At 44.8% G+C, this 25,779-nt stretch overlaps 2 protein-coding genes across 3 annotated transcripts in view; both read left to right on the top strand.

Annotated features, from left to right (window-relative positions):
* The window catches only part of atp9b (ATPase phospholipid transporting 9B), a 41,741-nt gene extending 36,889 nt beyond the window's left edge, over positions 1–4,852 (top strand). For both annotated transcript variants that reach the window (XM_041955133.1, XM_041955135.1), the window contains exons 26-29: positions 232–340; positions 483–540; positions 1,500–1,703; positions 3,011–4,852. In XM_041955133.1, the coding sequence (XP_041811067.1) occupies positions 232–340; positions 483–540; positions 1,500–1,703; positions 3,011–3,147 (508 nt within the window). In that variant the 3' untranslated portion in view covers positions 3,148–4,852. The remainder of the gene's footprint in view (positions 1–231; positions 341–482; positions 541–1,499; positions 1,704–3,010) is intronic.
* Positions 4,853–16,202: 11,350 nt separating this feature from the next.
* Positions 16,203–25,779, top strand: part of nfatc1 (nuclear factor of activated T cells 1) — a 38,832-nt gene continuing 29,255 nt past the window's right edge. Inside the window, exons 1-4 of the mRNA XM_041955246.1 lie at positions 16,203–16,299; positions 17,619–18,621; positions 19,019–19,178; positions 24,355–24,557. Of these exons, the coding sequence (XP_041811180.1) occupies positions 16,281–16,299; positions 17,619–18,621; positions 19,019–19,178; positions 24,355–24,557 (1,385 nt within the window). The 5' untranslated portion in view covers positions 16,203–16,280. The remainder of the gene's footprint in view (positions 16,300–17,618; positions 18,622–19,018; positions 19,179–24,354; positions 24,558–25,779) is intronic.

Here is a 25,779-nt window from a genome sequence, read left to right as displayed (position 1 = left end):
GTACCTTTTCTGAGTGTCCATGAAGCTTCTTGAACGTACGAGTTATTACCACCTCACATGCTGACAGTCTTTTTGTTGCCTTTTAACATCATGAAGTTATTAATTTCTCTGCACAGCAAAGATTGGACAAAGCTAATAATAGCTCACACCAACACAGCACATACTGTATGTGTGGATATATCTGACCATGTATGAATGCAGTTTTGTTGCCCATCCTTCATTTCTACGCAGGTATGCCACCATCTACACCATGTTTCCTGTGTTCTCCTTGGTTCTGGACCAAGACGTGAAGCCAGAGATGGCTCTTCTATACCCAGAGCTTTATAAAGACCTCACTAAGGTACTGCGCCCCCCTTAAAATGTGTGTGTTTGACAAAATAAATTCCCTTTATCCACATTTTCTTCCCCAAACATCTTTTAGCAGGTCATAACATGTGAAATTGCAGTCTGTCCCACTCATGGACGATGTTTCTGTCTTTCAGGGCCGGTCATTATCATTCAAGACTTTCCTCATTTGGGTTTTGATCAGTGTGTATCAAGGTAAGGCACATTTTGCTCATTGTACAAGTTAGATCTGACCATCAGTGACTGTATCTGGCAGATGAATACATCAGCCTCTGAAAAATAACCTGCACGTTTTTACCAAAACCAGCAACAAAATGACCGTATCAGTACAGAACAACCAGTCTGGTATTGTAGACTGTCAAAGAAACTCTTCAACCACCATTTCATCATTTCTACTGTGTCTAATACGAGGGTCCCCGGGCCCCTTCAAACTCTCAGACAGTCCGTTTCTCAGTATCTTAGGTTTCCAGCCGCCATCCGCTTTTTACATGCAGGCTTTTGTCTGTCCGGTAAATCGATATTTCTGTAATCGCTAAGCCATGCGGCGTGTGAGAAAGATCTATGTTCCTGCTCGAGCGTGACTTCCTGACAGCTCGAGGTTTTTAATTAAAGGGCCTATACCTGGTGTGTGGCAAAAAAAAAAGGAAAAAAGAAACACGACGACAGCAGAGGAGGAAAATATTAGGCGCCAATCGAGCTTAATTTATTACAGAGTTTGACTCGCTGGAATGCACAATGTATGAAGACTGTATGAAAAAGCAATTATGTGATCAGTTATAGGCTGTTAAGCTCAATTTGTGTCATGTTATGATAAAATGAAAGGCTATCAAGATACAGTAGGCGCCCGGAGATGAGTGGGTGTCTGGACACTGGAAGATTTGACCCAGAGTGGGACACACTAGAGCACATTGTGCATCTTTTACCCTCATAAATAATGTGATTGAATCTGTCCTTATCTCCAGACACATTAATCCTTAAATGTCAACAGTTTGTACTGTGACGAGCAGAGCTGAGACGAATTGTTAAGAAAGAAAGAATGCATGAAGGAAAATGTAAGAAAAGATCCTGCAGGACAGACACAGCGTCTCCTCAGTGGGTCCCGGTTTAACCTTTTCCACATCACGTGGTCGATTTGTTTCCCTTGGCGCCACCAGGTGGCATCCTCATGTACGGCGCACTGGTGCTGTTCGAGTCGGAGTTTGTGCACGTGGTCGCCATCTCCTTCACGGCGCTCATCCTGACCGAGCTGCTGATGGTGGCGCTGACGGTTCGTACCTGGCACTGGCTCATGGTGGTGGCCGAGTTCTTCAGCCTGGGCTGCTACCTGGCCTCACTGGCCTTCCTCAACGAGTACTTTGGTAGGTTTTGTTTTTTTTTCCTGATGTTACTGGTCCTTATATATTGTATTTTATTATATATTGAAAACTTCAAAAATGCATTGATGAAATTTGCTTTGAATAGTTTCATGTGTCCTTAATGAAACTGTGCAGCCTGCAAAGGACTTGAGTCAGATAAATATCAGAAAGTTACACAAGACAGTTTACTTACTGTTTGCTCTCCATACAAATTCAAGGTATACTATGCAGGATTTTCCTAAAATAAAACCCAGACAGAAGGATAAATATACCACCACACGCTTCTATTGGGTCATAAGTGATGATTGACAACGTATGTGTGGTGGTGCATTTATCCTTCTGCCTGTATTTTATTATTTTCTTCTTGTTGTTGTTGTTGGGATGTTTCTGGGCTGCATTTAAGAGGAAACTACACATTTCAAACCGTTTCATTACAAACAGTAACCAACAACTCCAGCATCGTATACCTTTAATGTCAGAAAAGGTGAAATATTCGGACAGACTCACATTTGTTTGACATTTTTGCTTGAAAAATAACTGAAATCATTAGTTTCTTATTAAAATAGTTGCCAGTTCATTTTTCCATCAGTCAGCTGATGGAGTGATTGACTGACTGTCAGCAGTGAGCCATGAATACAGTAGAGGGGGAGCACTTGTTTTTGTCTGTCAAGTCCAGTATTGAACGGGCTCATTCTTCTTCGCTGCACCTGCTCTGTGTTGATTTCGATGTAACGCTACCTGACACCCCGGTGCTGTGCAGCAGTTCAGCCCACAGCTCTGTGCTTTTATTGATTCCTCCCTCTCTCTCTCTCTCCTCACTGCTGATCTTTGTACTGCACTCACTGTATCTCTGCTGCTTTTCTTTTGCTTCTGTATGTTGGCAACAGGCATAGGCAGGGTGTCTTTTGGAGCTTTCCTTGGTAGGTGTGCGGCCTGTAAATCGATCTCCTCACTCCTGCATCCATCTCCCTGCATTTATTATTCCTATATGCTCCAGTGATGTTTCACCGTGTCATCGTTTCATTTGTCATCACAGTTTTTGTTTTTTACGTCGTGTGCACTGCAGGTCTTTGTTGTGTGTCATGTCGTTCATTACACTGTGACGTTTTCATTGTAGTGCTTTCGTGATTCAACACATCAAGGCCAGCATCTGATTTTCTAAGCTGCGACTGTTCACGTTGCTTTTATCACTTGTGATCAACTGATGTCGACTCTTGCATTACTCGGTTGACTTCCATCCTCCTGTGCCATAATAAAACAACACTAAGAGGCGTTTATCTAAGCTGTTTTCGTTCTGTTTGCTCTCCCAGACTTGTCCTTCATCACGACTTGGCCTTTCCTGTGGAAGGTGTCCGCCATCACTTTGGTCAGCTGTCTTCCTCTCTACATAATCAAATACCTGAAGCGCAAGTTTTCACCTCCGAGCTACTCCAAACTATCGTCGTGAGCCAAACTTGGATTACGCGTGTTTGTTTTGTAGTTTCGTGCTTCTTTGAGCTTTCTATTTTCTGCACTTTTTTTACTCACTGATCCTCAGTGACGGACCGGTGACCTGTGGAGGTCGAGGAACCACTGGAACAATGGGAAATGGAGAAAAATTAAGTAGTTCTTCTTTGCATTATGTCACTGAGACTTGGCATGACTTGAAAAAAACAGAGCACATAAAAAAGACTATAAAAGGAAGGATTTAGTGACGCGATGGTGTCAGCGACTGCACTTAGAAGGCCTGAAACACTTGACCTTTGTTGGAAAAGGGTCTATCTGCCTTCTTTTGCTTTAAAGCATTTTAAGCAAATCAGCTTCAAGTGTCATTTTATACAGTTCTGATGCATTACTTTCAATGTTTTGAATTTTTATATGTGGAGTTCAAAAATTTTTTAAGTGTTATTTTTTATTCTTGGTATTCATTGCGGTTGCTGGCCTGCATCTGTGAACAGTGTTGAGTTGCATTAAGGGATAAAGACGATCATTTATTCATGTTTTCCTGCGTTACTGTAAATACAGCCTCTACGTGCAGCTTGGATAACTACTGCCGTCAATGTAAACCTCACTGCGTTGAACTCTCGTGCTTTACAAAAAGAGACCATTTTCGATGACATTCACACAAAAAAAATGCTGGAACTTGCTTCAAACTGAATTCATGTGTGTTTGCTGCTTTATGTCCTTTACATTTTTAAGACCGTGAATGACATCGTCGTCGCCGTAGTATAAAACCAGCACTCCATAGCCACGTTAAATCAGCATATCTGGCCTTGATTATACTGCGTGATTCTACATTTATGATGTCTGTCGGCAGCCAGCGGCCCTCCTGTCAGGACACGGCCGCTCGATTTGTGCCTCATTATGTATTTTAATGTACTGAAGCCACATTGGATGTTGAGCAAGAGGTTTTGGTTGGCGTTTGTTTTTGTTACCTCTGCAGCCAGATCCAAACTTCCAGGAGCTTGAATCCTGCTGCTCTTCTCTGAAGGCGTTTTTCTGATGGTAGAACTACTTTAAAAGTCGCAGAGAAAGACCCTGAAACACTGTCGGCTGTATATTTTTAGGCCTTTATTGACAATACGACTCCCCGGGGTCTCTTTGTGACTTTGGCCTGTAGCACACGTTGACATTCAGCTCTTTTTAAGGAGGAATGAGTTTTATCATTCACTCCATGTGCTGTTAGTGTTGAGCACAGTGAAATAAATCAGATGGAAGAACATTAAACTGTTGTAGACGTGTAGTTTATCAGTGAGGTTGTCAGTTTTTCCTGAACCATAATTGAGTTAAACTCAGGTTAACTAAGCTAAACATAGTTATGTATATTGATTTGTATAAATTGTGGCAACTGCACTGTAAAATGTAGCTACACTATAAGACAAAAGACAAATAGTGGATGTAGTGGATGTTTGGGGAGAAGTTGGTGTGGCTGCAGTGTTTAAATGCAAATTGCATTTAGGGTTTAAATTTCTGATTTACATTCTAACGAGAAACAATTCCTGATGTGGATTCCTGTGTTTTCTGTCGAGATCTGTGTTCTGTGTACGTGATGCTGTATACATTTTTTTTCTTTCTCGTGATTTTGCTTTTCATGTCCAACACTGCGATTTCCAACACTGTCTGTTATTTATAATATCATTATTGATTAATGAATAATAAAAAGATTCAACAGATTTCCTGTATGTGTACAATAACTCAAGATAATCAAGGTTTTACTCATCGTGAAGTTCAACATGTGGCCACTAGATGGAGATAAAGACTAAACTCATACAGAAGAGGCTTTGGCTCAAAGTAAAGGAGCATTACAGTAAAATGTGGAGTGTTACTGCCCTTAAAAGGTATCACTCCAAGTCTAGTTCATAAAAATACACTTTAAGGCATGTTAATGAAAAATTTGGTCACACTTCACAGTTGGGTACACATGTTCACCATTAACAAGTTGCTTATTAGGCTGCATATTAACAATTTGGCTTATTCATACCTCATTCTTTAGGGTTAGGGTTATTAATGGTTAGGATTAGGTTATTAAAGTCACAATTCATGTACAATGATGTCTTTCCTTACTATCAATAAGAAGTAATTAGGAGGTTATTAAGGAAAGAAGTGCTTTTAATGACTAAAGAGCCTATGTGTTACTAATGTGCAGACTGATAAGCAACTAGTTAACAAATGTGTACCTTAAAGTGTTACCAAAAATGTATTTGAAAAAATACATTCTGAATACATTTCTAGATTAAATTTTAAATCCAGCAAAACATCAAATAGGTATTCAGTTTTAAAAGCCACTGACTCCTACGTCTCTGTCAGCCTTTGAAGTGCTCGTTTCACACATTAATCACATCATGTAGTGGCAGCTTTTAAATCAAAATGTGTTTTGCTTATTGTCCCTTCAGTTGGATTTTTGGCCTTCGCTGCGCAGGATGATATATGAGCAGAGTTTGTTTTCACATTCATCTGCTGCGGAGAGAAAGTTTCTGCGCTCGCACCTTAAATCAGAGTTTAACAGCTGGATTTGGAAGCTGGTCGTGGTCCAGGATGAACTTCACACGAGTGTGACGTGTGAACTTGAGACATCTTGTGCAGCAGTTAAGCTTTTGAAAAGATTCAGTAAACTCATAGATTCTGGATTTTCAGTGATCAACAAGGCCTAGATGTAACTTTGAGAATGTAAGACACAAAGCTCTAATCAACACAGAGTTATTTTTTTTGTTTAACAATGAAGACGACAACTCCCATGATCCCACGCTAAGTCAAACTACGCCTTTTGTTTTCGTTGTTTTGATTGCGAGACCCCGAGCAGCAGAAATTACATACCGTGTCTTTAAGTAGGTAATTGAACCGCATCAGAAACAGATAATTATTCAGGGCAGAGCTTGTGTCTCACAGCATGTGGGGGGGGATCTTTACTGTATGTAAAGGGAGCCACAGTTAGAAAACAAGCTCAACCGTACAGTAATTACAGATTGTGCTTTAAATGCAAAATCGAATGTATACAGCAGAAAAGGTACGTTTTAACGTGCAATCAAAGGCGGTCACTGAGCAGACAGCGTGTTATCATTTTCCCCCTGCAGAGGAGGAAGCACTTTGTGACCCAGTGATGGATGTGATGGTCCGATGGCTTCAACATGTGAAGAAACGTTCTCTTTCATCTGCTCGTTTGCACTTTGAGAGAGAAAGAACTGCTGTCCTGTAGGTTTATTTAGCTGTTCCTACACTATGGACGTCTGTGGAGGATCGTTGTGGCGTGTTCTCCAAACCAGCTGCAGTTAATGTGCTGCACGAGGAGCTTTGATGGAGCGGATAATGTTCATTTGACTAATGATTTATTGTACTAACAGAGGACGGAATTATCGTTGGAATTATCTTCCTCTCGTGTAGATTTTGTGGGTTAATTTATGGTTTCCTGATGAGGCAATGTCATGTAGAGATCACTCTGGGTGAGATCATCAGTGACAAAATTCATTTCAAAGCAGTTTTTAAAATGCTTACGATGCTGCTAAAGCCAAGACTTTCATAAACAGCTTTAAATGTGACTCCTCAACCCCTAGTAACTCATCTCTGTTCATCAATATTAGCTTCCTATTTAGAAGATTTCTCCATGTAACTGTGGCACTTTCCCTTCATTCAGTATGCACGTATCTATGAATATGCAAATATCCCCGCCTCTGCCTCCATCCACCCCTCCACCGCTCACCTGCAGCTCCAGCTTACCTGCTCATCAAACTTCTCCCACGTGCCATCTGCACTTGAATCAGCTGACCTTATCTGTTATCCCTGCAGCTTGTTCATCAGGATGCGCTTCCTGCATGAGCAGCCCACAGTCGTGTGAAGTTGTCGTAATGCTTGTGGCCATCATCCGATGCTTTAGCAGCGTTGGCCGTAGCTTTCTTCATCAACATCCCCTCAAACCGTATCAAGTGTCCTGCCAGTATTTGACATGGATCATCATGTAGCTTGGCAGGCTAACGTTGGCCAACATTATCAAGCACACTGCAGATTTGTTGGACACAGTCAGCAGACAAAATAGAAAGAAAAATGTAGGATTTGACCAACATGTTGACTCATACTTGCTGCGTCCCCAGCTGACGTGGACGGGACAGCTTGCTGCAGCTGAAAACAGAACAAGTCATCGGTTTGAAAATAGGGAAACTTAGCTTGCAAAAAGATATGCAGAGACACCTGGCTGCTCCTCTGATACCCCTGACAGGTTTCACCGTAGCCCCACCTCACTAGCTGACGGGATTGGTTTCGTCGCTCTGCTATGGTGCTGACTGCTTATTTCACTCATTCTATGTCTTGTAGTATAAAACACATATGTGCATGTTAACAAGGTTATAAACTTGATTCTCATTGGCAGGGATCTTTAACATTATTATTAGCCGGAGTGAGGATGCCAGCACAGGAGTGATGCCTTGGTTTGTCTTTACGCCTGGCATCCAGCTGCAGCCTGTCAGTCCAAATGAAGGGACATTTAGCCCAGAGTGAGGCAGGACTCAACAGACTCACGGACTCGTGTTCTTATAGGACGATTTCCTGCCAAGTCTTTGAGGGCTCAGGCCTGTCCCACTGTAAGGCCCCCCCACACACATTTCTGCAGACTTTACCTGCAGGAATTACCCACAGTTCAAAGGGTTGTGAGGTTAAATACGGGGTGAACAGGGGATGCCTGGAAGAGTGAAAAAAAAGATAAACAAACATGGAAGGAGCAAGTACAAGAAAAAAAGAAGTTTACATAAAGAAAGATAAGATAAAAAGACCCAAACCCACAAGGTAACACGATATGTCACTGTCCTGTTCCTATTTACACCATTTTCGGGCCTTTCAGCTTATCAGGTGGCCTAAACTAAGTGCATGAGGGGGCTTCAGCCTCAGGGGGTCTTTGGAATTGGCCTTGACTCACGGGAAAAAACTTTACAGAGAGAAGAAATGTCAGGGAACCTTAAGGTGCTATTAAAGATGAAAAAGGAACAAACTCATAAAAGAAAATGTTCTTCAGATACAGAGAAATAACTATCAGACTGTTAATATCATAAGAATAAAAAGGAGATGCTGACAATAGAAATCATCAGACTCAGAATGATGCTGTTCCATCAACAAGTTGTTCATGAAAAGGTTTAAATTTAAAATTAACCGAATTTCTTTATTCAGACCTGAAGCATCAAAATGTAACAATCCATTAAACATCTGCATTTAACACAAAGAGCAGGACGTCCAGCTAGCTACATTTCTGTCCACAGGAACACTAGATTGTAAGATGTTGAATATTTGGTTCAGTCATTATTTCAAGATGGTGCGAAGCATCCTCTGTTTCACCATAAAGAGGAACATTTATGTTTGTGTTCCCGAGCAAGACTGAGACGCAGGTTTAGTCATGAGAAGGACAAATCATTACCAGAGCTCCTTTTTTCTGTCCCTGCAGCACTTTGACAGTCAAATGTGTTTACATACATTCAGTGCACACTTTATGTAAAAGCTACACAAACCTCGACTGCAAACCGACCAGCTTCTTCCTGCAGAAGAACGTTTGACGGCGTCGGCGCAGAAACACAAGCAGTGGAGCTGCTGCCTCGCCAGAAGGGAAGTTAGCATCTAATGTTTCACCCCTTGTACAACAAATTGTCGTCTGTCATGAAAAATTATTCCATAACTTCATTTGAAGCCCTCCGGAATGAAAAACACTTCTTGTCTAAACTAGATTTTATCCAACCCATAAGTGGGATACAGAACACTTACGCAGCAGAAATTTCAGATGCATGGAACATTTGTCAAATTAGTGTGTGTTTTTTCACGTTTTTGCTGCTTTTTTATATGCTGGAGAGAGACCTGCCATTATGCCATTATGCTATCTTGTTACTAAGCAGCTAAGTGGCTTCTGTAGCCGTATTCTGTCTGACTGAGCTCGTTATAAAATTCCACAGCACCCTGTTTGAATTAAGAAACAACAACCAGTAGAGATACAGTTACTGGTAATGATATTCCCTGACTGGCTTGATGGGGGAGAAAGGTTGAGATGTTTTGAAGAAGACGAGTCTGTTCCTCATTCCAGGGGTCCAACGTTCAAGTATTCATAATATTCCACTATTATTCTGAATATGACAAAACTCTGAATTTGATTTGCGCTGTTTGAACAGCATATTCCAGTTTGATTTAATGAATTAGGCTTTATTCCAAATTGAGCATTTTCTGATTAAGACATGTGCGGTATGCTGATATTATTCAGTTTTTAGGACCTTTCTTTGGACATGAATGCTGCACATTCAGAACATGTGTCTCAGTCCAGGTTTTTCAGCTCTGTGCGTTTCCCAGCCGACACGTTTGCAAGGCTGGCACAGAAATGTTGAAAAGTAAAGTGAAATTTAGCGTGTTACAATTTTATGCGTTTTCATCTCTTAAGCTTTAAATAACACTTCCGTTGCTTTCAGTGCCAATTCATGAAGTGGTGTTTCAGCTGTTGCTGTGGCTTAGTATTTAAATAAGATTTCAACTGCTCTGATCTCCCACTCGTCAGCTCTTTCAGCGGGAAATTGTACAATGTTAAATGTTTGAAGTGAGATGTTTGACGTTTAAGTTGAAGCACTAACAGCAATTGAGATGAAACCACAACCAGATGAAATCAGTTGAAGTGTCTTTGAAAATGTTTGACAGTTTAAACCCTGTGGACAGTTGAATTCACCAGTTTTTAAGTTGAAACAAGTTGAAAATGTGAACCGTCAGCTGACGAGCGCGAGATCAGAGCAGCTGAAACCTTATTTGAATTCTAAGCCATGACAGCAGTTGAAACACCACTTCATGAGTTTGCACTGAAAGCAACTGAAGTGTTATTTAAAGCTTAAGAGATGAAAACGCTTAAAAAATGCTAGATTTCACTTTACTTTTCAACATAGAAATGGTGAATTCAACTGCCTACAGGGCTTAAACTTTTAAGATGCTTTCAGTGATGACACTTCAACTGATTTCAACTGGCTTCATCTCAACTGCTTTAAGTGCTTCAGCTTTAACGTTGAAAATATTTAACATTCTACAATTTTCTGCATAAGCAAACCTGCTTAAATTTTCTTAAATCAACATCACCCCTTTGTGAAATTGTACTCCTGATGAAAAATCGTACACGATGATTGTTTGTTGATCTATAGGCAGTAATTTTCTGTCATTATCATGATGTATAAACTTGTGTCTTGACCCAAACACATCCTGTTTATACTTTCTTTTGCCAGTTTCACCTGGAATGTAAATTTATTTTTCTCACCACAGTGAAGAAATATGTCAAAAAGCCTAAATCGACAGGTAACTTAGCCACTTATTGGGCTTGTTACAATCAGCACTAATGCTTATAAGGATGTTTTTTTAGCCCAGAATCATGCAGGCGCAAACTTCCCAGTGTCAACAGGCTGCTCCACAGGCCTCCCTCAGTGTGCAGCACAGTAACAAGCTGGTCTATGGTGAGCACACTTCCCTGCAGTTACACTAGCTCCAAGCTTGATTTATGGAAACGACCATGGGCACGTGGAGCCTGTGCAACCATGACCAACAGCTGAGAGATAGTAAAATGCTGTGTGCCTCGGGGAGCTGTTGCTCAGTGTCGTGCTCCAGCTTCACGCCAGCTTTGCGACCGTTAGGGAGAGAAAATGACCCTCCCGGCCTTCTTCGAGCGCTCCCTCGGCTGTGAAAAAAACTCCTCCCCTGGCTGTAACCGAGCAACGGGCCCTCACAACAGGAAACAGAGCAGGGGATTCCGTCACAGCGGCCGAGAAAAAAGGAGAACATTCATGGGAGACAGGAAGTCTGACTGTAAGAAAGAGCGGGGATGGTGGCGGGGTGTGGCGTGGAGAGGGGGGTCACCGCTCCCGCTCTGACAGGCTGAATAACTCTTCGTCCCTCATTCTCCAACTGAAAAACAGGCCAAAATAAAGATGTTTATTCCCAAAGAGAGCTCAAACAGACCATAACATGAATGCAGGGTTGATCAACACCAGTCACGTCACCAGGAGGTGAGACTCCTGGCTTCCAGAACTCAGCGTCTCATTCCCGAGACAAAAGCAGCTTTGTTCATGTAGTGTTTATCCATGTTGATTTGTTGGAGCTTCTCCACACGCCGTTGATTGATTTCAGCTCGGACTCCCTCTTGCAACCCCTCGCGCCTTTTCAGGCCACAGCGAACTGAGCCAGAGACCCTTTGAAGTCCCTGCACACTTTCTCCTCGTCAGCAGAGGTTGCAGATTACTTAATGTCCCCTGAAACCAGCTTTCTGGTCACAGTCTGAACTCAACTTGTGGTCATAGAGACTATTTATAATGTTTTATTATTCTACATCAAGAAACACTTTATAAAACAGCAATTATGAGCGCACATATGGTGCGAGGGGTGTGTGAGCGGGCTCGCGAGCACAAAGACGCGCAGTAATAAATTTTTCTTCCAATTCGTTTTTCCAAAACAAACAGGTGATTCAGCGGTGGGAAAGCCAGCACTCGGGGCCGGTTGTTTCTTCGTTTATGAATAACTCATAGCGCCGTCCAATATTCCGTCGTGTTTTTGTTCAGACACAAATAAAGCCAGGCACTGGATTTTCAGGGCTAGAACTGTGGAAAGAAAAGCGAGTTGAGGTCTTTTCCACCTCGTTGTGGCCAAACCACGTCATACCAGGCAGAGTATTCACAGAGTTTGGCAGTGGCCGCATATGGGATGGCAGACGACAAAAATGCGTGGGCTTGTGACAGTGAGACCACCCCCAACCCCGATACTTAACCCCTCCCAGGCTCTTAAAATAATGATACATCAGGCAAAACTTCGGGAAGCGCAGTTGGGTAACGCTCCCGGCGAGATGAAAAACGTATTTGAAAGTTTCCCGGACGCGAATGATCTACAGCATGATTAATTTAGCGATGTGATTGTGTCACTCACTGGCCAGAAAGATTGCAACACGAAGGATAATCTGTGCAGCGTGTTGGTTTGTGTCGTCCTCAATAAGCTGCACTGCAAACACAGATTTTCACACATGTGCCATGTTGCATCTTTTAGCTATACAGAGGCAATAATGGCGAGCATTAAAGCGCCACAGTCTGCTCACTCGTCTCCTGGTAACAAGATGTTCCTGCGGGATCACGGTGACAAATCTGAGCCAGTTCATTGTTGCCCAACAGTTGCCCTGTGTGTCACTGCCTTAAACCCTCAATACTGTACATGAAAGCCAGTCTTTGTATTGAAGAGCAACTTGACAGCAGCTGAAACTCTTGTTCTGGATTTCCTCTTTGCTGGTTGAGCTTCTCGCCATGCCTCAGTGATGTAGACCTGCACTCCGGGGCGTGTCGGTACACTGTGACATCACTGGTGGGTGTGGCTACAGGTGCAGCACAGCACCCAAACATGAAACTTTAAACCATAAAGGGCATTGAAACACTGCTCTTCAGCCTGGTACGATGCTTAGACCTGCATCAACTAACTGACATATGATCAATTTTAAAGCTAAACTAGTGAACGTGTTTAGCCAACAGTTGCTTATTTATATTTTAGCTTTTGATTCGTCTTTTTTTCATGACAACTGATGATATTTTGGCTCTGTTTTCCTCTGCACCGCCTCCTGAGGGGAATAGCTGCTAAATGCTTCACTCTCTCATTGAACTAAAGTAGTAAAGTATCAGGCCAGGAAACCAAACAGGAAGCTGGAAGATGCTAAAACACTCAGTAGTCATGTAATCCATTGCTAATATAACATTATTGATTAGTGCAGCTGTAACAATATAAGGACTTGTGACTCCGCATGGACTTGACTGCTGTGACTCCCTTCAAGACTTGCAAGTAAAATCACGTAAGTCGCCAGTTTTGAAAGCAGCGAGCAGGACTTCAAGAGACAGATTAAAACGACTGATATAAACACAGGAACTTGCTTTAAAAAGGAAAATGTTCAAATTCTGAGTCATTTTAACAGCCACAGACTTAAAAGATTTCATGCACGGTTTGCTTATAAAGACTTGTGAGCCACGGCTTCGTCTCAAACATATCGAACTGAGACTTGCCGTGTCTCCACTTTCCTGAGACCTGATTTGGACTTGTCCCCGGAGACTTAAAAACAGCTGTAGTATCAGATAAATTCAGCGTCTGCAGCTTTTTGATATCAAACTGAGTCTTCTGTTCACTCTGCCGTGTCTACATTATCAACGCAGGACGTCGGTGTTGTTTCTCATCATCTCATGTTCCCGTCCTCTGCTAGTGACTCTGGATCCATCCGGTCTGTAGTGGCCTGTTACCAAGGTGTCCACTAACCAGCACCAGGCCTGGCTGGAAAAACTACGAGCCCCAGCGCCGGCCTGACGTAGAAGGGTCCACGAGTCAATCAGCAGCAGAGCTATTTTTTTAACTGCAGACGGGTGGAAGTGTTTACTGCAGCACATGTTTCAGTTACACAAAACTGTGCAGTGGCAACACCCCCCACCCCCACCCCTTTTGCCCCAGTTAAATCCCCCAGCCAGCCCCATGAGAGATTTCCATGAGGTCAAAGAAACGAGTGGGGTTCTTCGAATGCCTGGGGAGCCACCGAGCCACGTCCCCATGATGAAACAGAGAGCTTGGGTTTCACAAGTGCCGTCACTCCCTCACATACGCTGTTGCAGGGAGAGCGCCGCCAAAATGAGATCCCAGTGGGTGAGGAGGAGGAGGAGGAGGATGTTGCTCTGGATGTGGGGCACACATGCCATGTTGTTGCACAATGGAGACGAAATGTGGATTAAGAGCTGATTTCTGAAATAAGGAGGTAAAGAGGTATACTTTGAAGACAATCGTGCACTTGGTTTCTCAGACCATAGGAAGGAGTTTGCGCCTTTGTGCACAGTAATGGGTCAAAAACGTGCACACAAAGCTCTTTGCATTTTGTGGAAAAGAAGACGTGTGTACAGTAAATATTAACTACAACACTCACTCTTTTGTTTCTTGGACTTCTGCAGGTTTTCTCTTTCTTATTGCTGTATTATCCAGTGAGAGACGTTGAGAGGTGGCTTTTGTTTAAAACAATTAAACAAGCCAAGACAGTGACTTTTATCCAATGAGCTGTGTAACTCGGGGCACGCAGAATGCTTTGAAATACACTGATTACACTCGTGGTGACATCTCAACAACTGTTAGATGGATTAATGCTGCTCAGAGGATGAATCCTGCTGACTTTTCTTCCAGCGCTACCATGAGGTTGAAACTTGTGCATTTAGCTGAAATTTCTTGGTAACTATTGGATGGATTGCCGTGAAATTTGGTGCGCACATCCATGTCGCCCTAAGGATGAATTCATGTGGTGTAATTTGCAGGATTCTCCTTGATTCCAACATATTGAGCCTCTTCCAATGTGCCTGCATAACAAATATTCAATGCGCAAGTTACATTACAGGACGGCGGATATGTTACCCTGCCCACTCGAGTTATAAGACAACGAGCGGCTATGACCTTTAAATGAAGATGCATCCTAACACTCCCTGGCTGAGAGTGGCGCTGGCACGACACCCCGCCACCACCGAGGGCCAGCTGATAAGACGCTGCAGAGCAGTAATGTAGCTTTCCACCTCCAGGGATGGACAGACTGCTAGAGGGGCACCATGTGACTATTGTCATCACAGAAACCACGGGTCTGCTGCCAGCTGCTGAAAGGTCCAGACCTGCCAAAGATAGTAACAACCCTGCCTGCATGGGACTGGATGCACTGAGGAGAGAGAGGCCGAATAAGCATACACCAACCGCAGAGAGCGGCCTCTGAAAAGCTCTGTGAAGAAATCAGTTCAGCATGTCAAATGACTGGGTATAAGACTTGATTTTTATATAGTGCTTCTATGCAAGTATGGATAATTATGTGTTGTGTGCCGCGCAGACATGCAGTCTGTCAGGAGGAAGTGGAAAAGCAATTATTTGCCTTTGCAATAACGAGACGCCCAGCGCAACATCTGAAGGAAGCTCTCTGTGTTCTGTATGTCTCATGAAGCAGCAGCTACATATGCCTCCCTCTGCTCACCTGTCCTTGTATCTGCAGCTCCAGCTGCAATCTGAAAGCCCGGCGGCCTCTGACAGAACATCCGTCTGCTGCAAGCGCTTGATGAATGGCTCTTTCAGGGTGAAAATGACAGCAGTTTAATGTAAAATGCTCGCGAGGATTAGTCTGCACATAAATCTTGATTTAGGAGAGCGCATGTGCGGTGCCTTGCAGAAGCACACTGATGACTCCTTTGTACATGATGCCAAGGGGAACAGATAGTGTAGATAAAAATGGGTGGAAGCTGTAGATTAATGCTCAGTCATAGATCACGGGGACAGAGTCTGAGCTCACGTTTCACAGGTTTCTTTTAACATCTGTCGCCCAACAAATCAAAGTGTTTTATGCAGTGCTGTGTCATTTTATCTCCAGTTATCCCACTGTTTGTATGCAGGAGGATGTTCACCCTGGCTCACATTCTGCCGGATTAGCTCTAGCAGGCGCTGTGGAAGATGTTTTTTTCCCAGTCACTGGAGGTTTGCGCGAGGCTCTCCCATGGCGAGGCTTGTTTTATCCATCTTCGGGGCGACTGTGCCAGCTTCGCTAATTGGCCTCCAATGCCTCTGGAAGCCCCAGCGTGAGAGAGGATCTCCGCTGGACCCATCTGGTGGTCTGCCGCGCAGATGCGTCACAGCGCGGAGGGGCGGCGCGTCGCCGCCGAGGTGATCCCCGGGTTTAAAAGCGCAGAAGTCCTGCGTGCGCCGGAGCAGTGCGTCACAGCGACCCAGCAGATCCAGGATCCCCCGACACACACTCCGATATCTCAACCCTGCGACGAAAATAGCATTTTTTTTTTTAAGAGCTGACTCAGTCATGATCTTATTCCACGTGTTTTAACTTTTCTCTCTTAGATTTTTTCCCTACTTTAATGCGACTTTTTCCCTTTTTAAAGTAGCAGCTGGTTTTCCCAACTCATCCTTTTTTGCTTTTTTTGTTATTTCTCATTCTCGTTGTTTGTTTGCGGCGACTTACAACGAGAAGAGGATCCAGGGCAACAGCTGGGGACTCTCTAAACTCCGCTATATGGATACGGAATTGCTCCCATCTGCAGCTGTACCCAGAGTTTGATCTCAGACGTTGCTCTCTGCGCAAAGAAGAAGATGAAATCTGCTGAGGAGGGTAAGTTGGACTTTTATTTCTGACTTTTTTTTATTCACACAGCGCAGTGACGCTTTCAACGTGGATTTTATTCAACTTTTCATCACTTTGCGACGCAGTGAACTGGGCTGTTCTGTTGAATCAGGCTCTTGGCAGCGCTTTCCCCTCCAGTTGAATGCGCGCATTCAGCCTCAGCGGCTGCATTGAAGCAGCTCTGTAGACAGGCAGTTTGCGCCCCTCCCTGCTGATTTGGGCAGAGTGGGAGTGGTTCCGCTCCTGTGAGCCTCTCATGACTTAGAAAGTGCTCCAAAAATAGTCAGAATTGAACCTGTGCTAATGACTGACATGGCTTTGTGGGTGGTGCAGATGCCAGTGTTCATCTGATGGCAGCCCCCCAGGCTACCTGTTGGGATGTCAGCTAATTCACAGCAGTCTAATTATAGAAAGCAAACATTTCAGTGCTACTGTGTCACACACCGCAAGCAGCGTTAAATGTAAGCATCATTTTCTTTTATTACAAGGAGTCATATGGTGCTGCACTGATGTCATACTCTTTATGGTGGGGCCCCTAATTCTCTTTAATTTACAGCAGACAGGAGCTGTGGTGACTGCAGGCTGTCTGTCTGCAGCAGCCGCCTCCATCCGTATCAGCGCGCTCCACTGTGGTCACATTCGCCCGGCCTCATGCACCATATAACCACAACTCCCGTTCCCGTGTTCCCCCTCCTCTGCCCCTGGCTGTGACCTCAGCCTTCGCCACAGACAGGCGGGAGTTTCACGTGACCCAGCAGGAGAGTTGGCACGGCACTGTGAGCCCAAGGTGCAGCGTGCACCTTTACAGCATGCAAATAAAGCAAACATGTCCCCTCCTGTGTTTGTTTTCGACGGCTGCCGGAACGTGAAATCGGCCAACAAAAGCATCAGTGTGTGTTTTTGTCATGTTACAGTTTATGGGCTGCAGCATGTGCATTAAGTAGCGTAAATCTGGCAGCGTGAAGTGGAAAAAAAAACACCTCGCCTTTGGTTATTTTTGGACTGGAGTTATTTTTGGCTCCTTTATTCCTGTTTCTCACCTTTGTATAAACTGAGCCATTCAGAGATGGCTGAACTTGGCGAATGAGTTTGGGGATCCCCATCAAATGAGGCGCCGAGCTTTAGCTTGTGTACTGTTTGCATCAGGAAATATCCGGGCCCAAATCTGGTAGGCAAGCTGTTCTTTTGCCATTATAGGCAACAGCTCTCGTAAGACTCAACTTGGCAACTCTCTTCCTCTCAGTAAGGCAGCCAGTGAATGTGTGTGTGATTATCATGCTAACAAACTCAATGTGTTTGCTTTCCAGATGCATATGGCTACACGCCAAATGTCAGCCTCTCCCTCCCACTGGGCAACCCTTGTGCTCCCTCCCAGTACCACAGCCTCCAGGCCAGCCCCACTATATCTGTGTCTGTCAGCGAGCCTCACAGCTACGACACCCAGGATGACATGAGGGCGGCAGGCTACTATTCGTCCTCGAGCGTCCGCCCAAACGGAGCCCCGACCCTGGAGAGCCCCCGCATCGAGATCACGGCCTACGGTCAGTTTCCCGAGGATGAGGTGGAGGAGAACAGCCTTCCGGTGGCCAAGCGAGTCAACTCCATAGTGACGCTGACCCTCCCCAGTGCAGATGGTTACCGCGACCCCAGCTGCCTGAGTCCGGCCAGCAGCGTCTCATCTCGCAGCTGCCACTCCGACGCCTCCTCCTACGAATCAGGCTTCTCCTACAACTACGACAACTCACCCCAGAACTCCCCCTGGCAGTCACCCTCCGTGTCCCCCAAGGGCTCCACCCTCACCCTGCCAGGCGATGGCTGCCCCTCTGGTGGCTCCCCTCGCCACTCCCCCTCCACCTCCCCCCGCTCCAGGCCCAACTCCCCTTGTGGTGCGAAGCGGAAGTACAGCTTCAACGGCAGCGGCGCATCGCATAAGCACTTCCCGTACTCGCCCAACCACTCCCCCGGACTGTCCCCGCAGACCTCCCCTCGTCTCAGCGTCACCGAGGAGACCTGGCTGCCAAACACCAACCAGTACACCAACTCGGCCATCCTGGCAGCCATCAACGCTTTGACCACAGATGGAATGGCTGACCTTGGGGAGGGAATCCCCATGAAGGCCCGAAAAACCAGCCAGGAGCCCACAGTCAGCCTGAAGGTGGAGCCTGGAGGTGAGGAGCTGAGTCCAGGGGATCTCTGTCTGGACGACCACCCCGCAAACCGCCTGCCTTTGAAGAAGGAGGGCTACTGCGGTGGGTTTCTGGATGTGCCACAACACCCGTACACCTGGTCCAAACCAAAGCAATACGTCAGGTAAGCCGGGAATGACAGCTGAAGGTTTGAGTTCTGAGGTCGGTCGGTTCAAAGCTTAAAAAAAGGGTCGAAGGGAGTCATTTCTTGCCTGCTCTGATTTATTAAAGCATAAAAGTGCAAGTAAATTCAGAAATGCTTCAGTATTTTTGGCAACTGAGCAGTTATGTGAGACGTCGTCCATACATGCTCTGAAGCTGCAAGGACTTTCTATGAGTATTTGCTGACGAGAAGTTTAAAGTTTAAACATATTTGTAATGTCATAACAGGTTTATCACCAAGTCTGGCATATCACAGTGTTCACATTCTGCACATTCTACCTTGATAAGTGCATCTAAAATAAGCCCTCCTCCTCCCCCCTCGTTAAGTTGACATGTTGGACATGTATTCGCCCCGACAGCCCATCCCTGCCAGCTCTCGACTGGCAGCTGCCGTCCAGCTCCGGGCCGTACAGCCTGCAGATCGACGTGCAGCCCAAGTCCCACCACCGAGCCCACTACGAGACGGAGGGCAGCAGGGGGGCGGTGAAGGCCCTGGCAGGAGGACACCCGGTCGTTCAGGTAGGTGCTTCTTTGCTTTTTTTTTTTTTTTTTGTCTTGTGACGCCTTCAAACAAAGCGGTGTCTACCTGAGACACCCTGTCGCAGGTTGCATATTTCTACAAGCTGTGAGCACTTAAACCAAAGCCTGATTTCCCCCTTTTTAAACTGTGTCATATGAATATTTTAGAGGTAAAATAATCCAGTATTACACAAGAAAAAAGCAAAAAAACAGCATAATTTTCACATTCATCATCTCACGGCCTCTGAGATCTGACTCTCGCCCCCTCTTCGGAGGCCCAAACCATATGTTGAGAACCACTGAGCCAGACTGTTTGGTTTCCTGTGATGATTACACCAACACACGGTGCAGCCATCAGACTCATTTTCGCTGCAGCTCCTTACCTCGTCACTTCTCGCCTCAGCACTTTACCTCATGTGCTAAAATAGCCCGGGACGACATGTGTTTCATGGTCCGGCTGCTATGTTATTCAGAGATGTCACATTTCTGAATGGAATACCATAGGTATGCTATTAGACAAAGCAGTCCACTCAGTCAGTTCCTGTCCAGACGAGGGTGACTCAGACTTTTCCATTGCGCTCTCGAGTGCAGCACAGACAGTTACAAAGTGATGTAGCATGGCCAGTAAGAGCTTAGTCATGAGCTTTAACCACAGTAGCTCTGGTGGTCGAGTCTGAAGAAGAAAATGTGGACAAATGCAGATACGTATGTTTTGGTTAGAAACCCATCTGGTCCCCCAACCATTACTGCACACCGCTGACCTCAGTCTCTGAATAAATAAAGGGTCTGCAGCCGGGAGTCGGGCAAAGTGAGCGGTGAGCCGGGCCGTCACTTTAATCAATAGCTTCTGACATTTTGTTACAACATTATAACAAATCCACAAGTTTACCAGACGTTCATCAAATACGGAGCACAGTTTTCTGTGTTTGACTTTCAGTTTCGGCATAAAGGCAGCTTGCTGATCATGCCAAGTTTAGTTTGAATGGGGTAATGCTAACATTGCTAAGCAGCCATATTAAGTATTTTAAGGGCTCAATACTACATACTCAGTAAATGAAGTATACTCACAGTATACTTGTACTCTACCACTACTATGCCAGATTGACAAAGATAGCAGTTAGCTGGTGAACACAGTGAAGCATTTAGCAGCTAAAGGGGCAGATATCCCCTCAGGAGGTGGTAGAGACCAAAAACAGAGCAAAAAGAGAGTAAATGTTAGATTAAAACACAACAGATTATGCTAATGCAGCCCTGTAAATATGTTTACTCTTTATGTTAACATGTCAGTGTGTTTGTTCAGCTTGTTGCCACAAGTGGTCAAAAAAATGAGTGACTGCAGGTTTAATACCTGAGAGATGATGGACTTTATAGGCTAACTATAAAGTCCATCATCTAAATATTATATACAATCATACTACTGACTCAAAAAACGAATGATAACAAAGGCTGATGCTCGTTATTCTAGAAACAAACATTTCTGAAAAATTTCTTATGAAAGACTTGACCAAAAAGCGTCCCGATCAGGACATTTTATAGTTGAAAAATAAAACCTGTCTGTGCTCTCTAGTGGACAAACGATGAAATGTTACCAACATCTCTAAATAATATTAACACATTAGCATCAGTGATTTGCCAAAAATGGCTGACAATATTTGCCCAGCCAGGGTGAGACACCTCTAGGAAGATCTCAGGAAACAGGAAAAAAGGTGTAAATACAAGATAATGATTAAACACACTGATCTCTTGTGTACTAAGTGCAAAAACAATAAACTTTGACAGTAAGTACAGGCTGTGTGTAATTAGGAAGGAGTTTAAAGTCAACTTTAACAGTGTTGGGATGCATTTTTCATTGAGAAAAACAGCATCAGAACAAGGAAACAGAAATATTCTGCAGTGGAATCAGATATTTGGAAGCTAAAAGCTTGTTGTGCCATCCAGCGAGTCGCAACTTCGGCCGCACATCTGCAGGACGCGAGTATTTGTCCATGAGAAGGTGCTAATGATTTAATGACAGGGGCTCTGGGTTCACCCCAGCTGAAAAAGAGAGTGTGTGTTCTCTTTAAACCAAAACCCAAACCTCCCCCTTACTTTTCCGCCAGCTACCACCCCAACCACACAGACTTCCCTTTGTTTAGGAAAGTTCCCGTGTGTACGGCTGACATCATCGCGCGCTGCGTCCTGCGGAGGCGGCAGCGGCTGAACCACACACGTTTCTGGCAGCCTGTGATGGAGATGTTGGAGGGGAGCCTCAGAGAAGGCAGCCCCTTCACTGTGACTTCCTGATTACATGTTACCCGCGGCGCTGCAGCCTCTGCTGCGGAGGCCGGCTGACGAAGCCTCTGCGGCTCGTCCCGTCACTCCTCTGCCTCAAACCCTGCCCAGACTTTGCTGAGAGTTTATTCTGGACGCTCCCGCTCTGTGCGGTGCACTTTTTTCTCCGCGTCCAGCACAGCTAAGCCAGCTATTTTCTGTACTTTTTCAATGCCATCGCCGCTGCCTGCCTCAACCACACCCGCCCTTACACCAGCAGCAGACTGAAGCATGCCCCTCTGAAGTGCTGTGTGCAGTCTTCACCGCAGTTAATGCTCAGGGTTTCATGCTGCACTTTGGTGGAGAGGAAATACCCCCTATTCAAGTCTGTGAGGTCTTCTTTTTTTCCCCCCTGTCAGCTTTCACGATCCGCCTGCTGCTTGAAAAACACGTCCAGAGAGCTGTTCTGAAGTGCATTTTTGTTATTATTTTTGGAGTCATGTGCCTTTTTTTGGCCTTGATCCCCATGATGGAATTAAGATTTCTAAACAAAGGGTATTTAACAAATATCATGTGAAGCAAAAAGCATGACTTGATGAATTGCCGGTCACACTGGGCCACCCCAGCCTGGACAAAAACTGAAACACTGCAGTCCATATGTGTGTGTGGGAGCTCGGAGGATCTGTGATAGGAATGGAAAGGAAGCCCCGGCCGCCCTCACCCCGTTCTCCTCCTCTCTGGTGCCTTGAGCAGCCGGAGTCTCGGCATTCCTCTTGTGGGTGATAATATGAACTAGGGAGGGGTGGCTGCATTGCCAGTGTCAAACTGACAGGGCGGAGGGTTTACAAGAAGCGGTATCACAGCGATTTAATTGCATCAACAAATCATCAACTGTTGTCTGTGCGCAGCTGCTTTATGAGAGCGATGATTCAGGTCACAGAGGGAAAAGAAGCGAGAAGGATTTCTTGATCTTAAAGCTGCCATTTAGGTAATTTGACGTCTTAAAACTGTAGATGATAACGCTGACGTGAACACAAATGCCTCGACGAAGGCCTGTTTTTGGGGAAACAGCTGATATAGTTCAGCTGACAATATGAAGTCTGATTATTTCTGTTTGCCTAGATTTGATGCTGATAATAATTCAAAGCAGATAATCAGTAATCTGTTAGTAATTACCGTTAGAAAGCAATCTCGAGAGCGGGCTACCTCACTTCATCACACTCCTTCCTGCTGCCTAAATAAACAGCATTGCTAGGCAGCAACCCATTTCCTTACACAAATATACAGGGCTTTCGCAGGGCTCTTAAACCTGACAGGGATCCTCCTCCAAATCACATGTTGTGCCTCCCCAGTCTGAGCCGTTCACTCTCGTCGTGGGCACTCCTCGCGTCGAGCGCTCCGTCTTATGTAAGTGAGAACTGTGGTCTTCATTTCGACATTTCCCTGCCGGTTGTTTAAGCTGATAATCCTATCCACAGCGGCGTATAATGAGGCGGGGTTCGGTGTCTGCCTCTGACAGGGTCTGTGGATGTTTCTTGCCCGCTCAGGTCTCATTATTTCAGTTTTTTATGGCAAAGATAAGAATAGTAGTCCTTAAGTTCTGCAATAAAGTGTAGTTTAGCTAAACTCTTTACACTGGCCAACACCACTAGTTCCTTAAAATCAGCCCTGATAATTGGCTGCTTGTCAAGTGCAGCAAAATTTCTCAATTTTAATGAAAAGGATAGAAAGATTTTAGCCTGTTTTGCCAAATGTTGTGATGCTTCAGAAAGAAATATATGCTGTATATATATATAGTGAATGTGCTGACTTACTAACTATACATATTTATTGTGTTAGAAGAGCTTTGTTGGATCTCACCTGTCTGGTGGACAGTAACAGTTTTTCACTCTTCATATCTTCAGTAAAAACATAGATTTTTCTTCACATACTTGATTGATTTATGAGATTTTCACTGTGATCCAGCTGGAACGACGTGAAGCTGCTTAAGCGCCACCATCTTTGCTGCAGCCTGAATGAGGAAAGCCACGGCGTGGACTGCAGCTTTAACCTCTCAAACAGCATTAAATATGAACAATTTGTTCATAATCTATACATTTAATGCATTATATTATTTAGTGCATTCCTCTGTTGGGACCCCTGTCATTTGTTGTGTTTCTTTCAATTGTTTAGATGCCAGAATTTTACGTATTCTGCTGTAATTCCTCCCCGTCACACTGTATGGATAACATACATAACTCTCAGACAGTGTGACAGTAGTAGCTGCTGTTCTCAGGTTTCGGCCTGCTGGTTTGGGCTTCATGCCTGCAGTTTGGGTGGTTGAGGTCATCCTGGCAGGAGGCCTCCTGTCAAGCAACACCTATGGAAGTCTGGGAGTACTCTGGAAGCTCTGGGTCGAGCCCACCAGCTGCAGTGAGAAGCACTTCCCTGCTGCCCCCGACTCCGCCGGCATCATTTTACTGATAAAAATCAGAGCAGGGTCACCACTGAGAGTTTTTTTTTTGACCCTCGTTGGCTGGAGCTTGTTGGGATTCACATGACCTTGACTTTTCTGAAACACTAGCTTAGTCTTGTCACAAGGCGAACGCGGCGCTCACAAATCACGACGCTGCTCGCTGTAGGTGGTTTTACTGCTCTCTGGCAGCCGCTGCCCCTGAGACTCTGCTACTGTGGGATCAACATCTTGGCAGGCTTGACGTGAACTGATTGAGGAAGTGTATACAGGCCATTGGTAGTAAATTAAAGAAGATGAAAAGGGTGATTACAAGATCCTAAATGGGTACTTTGTTTGAAACCTATCATGCTGAGAGCCTGACCTCTGAAAGACCTACATTTGTTTTAACAGCCTGCACGTGGATGCTTTTTTACATTTTTTTGGAAAGCACATGAGGGTTTAACCGCGGCTGTGTTCTTCCTCTCCTCTTAGCTCCACGGCTACATGGAGAGCGAGCCTCTGACCCTGCAGCTGTTCATCGGCACGGCCGATGACAGGCTGCTGAGGCCCCACGCCTTCTACCAGGTCCACCGTATCACCGGGAAGACGGTGTCCACGCCGAGCCACGAGGCCCTGCACAACAACACCAAGGTCCTGGAGATCCCACTGCTGCCAGAGAACAACATGCGGGCCCTGTGAGTACCGGGGGTACAAGTGTTCTGAGGAAAATCCAAGTAATTTAAGACTTGTCATGGACGTCGAGTCTCGATTCATTCAAGAATCAGCATGGTCTTGTCTTAAATGACTTAAGACTCGGACTTGTCCCAGGAATTCATGATGTGTATGTAAAAAGTTGTTAAATCAGGTTCAAAAAGTGAAACTTTTTAGACATGTAGAGTCATGTTCAAGTCTTTTACGGCAAGTCCAAGTCAAGTCCCATATTATTCAAGACAAGTCAGAGTGAAGCCTCCAGTCATTGGAGACAAGTCCACGTCAAGTTTGGAGTCATTTGAGCCAAGTCCATGTCAAGACTTGACTTCGAGTCAAGACAGGTCCTTATGGGCAACTGCCAGTCAAGTCCAAATTGTCCATAAGTAAATTGCAAGTCAATAAGCAAGTTTTTCGTGTATGAATATTGATCTTAATCTGCCTTTCAAAGCTGTGTGCTTCAGTCCTAACCAAGTCCAAACTAAGTTGACATAGACTGGACTTGGACTTCTCTAAACTTGTCTTGTCTTTAACTTCTCAAAAAGACCTAAAAATACGTCTTGGTCCATGACACCCAGTTCAACTGTACGGACTTTAGCTCAGCTGAGGGATCCTTCCGGATCTGCAGGGAGAGTTTTGTCGTACAAATGAAAGTGTATCACAACATGTTACATCGCTGCGTCTTAAAAAGTCTGGAGATACGAGGTTTTTGCGCCCGTTGTACAGTGTTGTGTGCGTGTCCGTGAGCGCGTGGGCTTCGTGTGTGTTTGGGTTGTGAAAGTGTTGCCCTCTGTACGCATTTTATAAGCCTCAGAGATCAGATTACCGAGGAAGCTCTGGGCTGCTAACAGGGACCTGGGGTTTCTGTCTGAGCCGCCGGCAGCAGCAGCCTGCTGGCATCAGCACTTTCTCTGCGTTTTAATGGATGTAACACATAAGCCCCCCTTATACAACAACTTCACCTCAGGATATGGTTTCTCGTTTCTCATGGGGGACACGCCTCGGAGTGCTTACAGTACAGGCCAGCGATTTGTTGGAGATTTATTCGTTTTGACATGTACTGCAGCGTGACATACAGTGGATGTTTTATTATGTGGTATAGAATGCACGCATTATTATATCTCTGAGACAGATATGCATGATGATTTAGGGGGACATGTGTTAAATTAAATCATTAATCAGCATCAGTTTTCTGTCAGCTACTATGAA

Source organism: Chelmon rostratus, chromosome 16 (genome assembly GCF_017976325.1).
Source record: "Chelmon rostratus isolate fCheRos1 chromosome 16, fCheRos1.pri, whole genome shotgun sequence".
NCBI lineage: Eukaryota > Metazoa > Chordata > Actinopteri > Chaetodontiformes > Chaetodontidae > Chelmon > Chelmon rostratus.
Note: the sequence above shows the minus strand (reverse complement) of the source record. Positions and strands in the feature narration are given on the sequence as shown.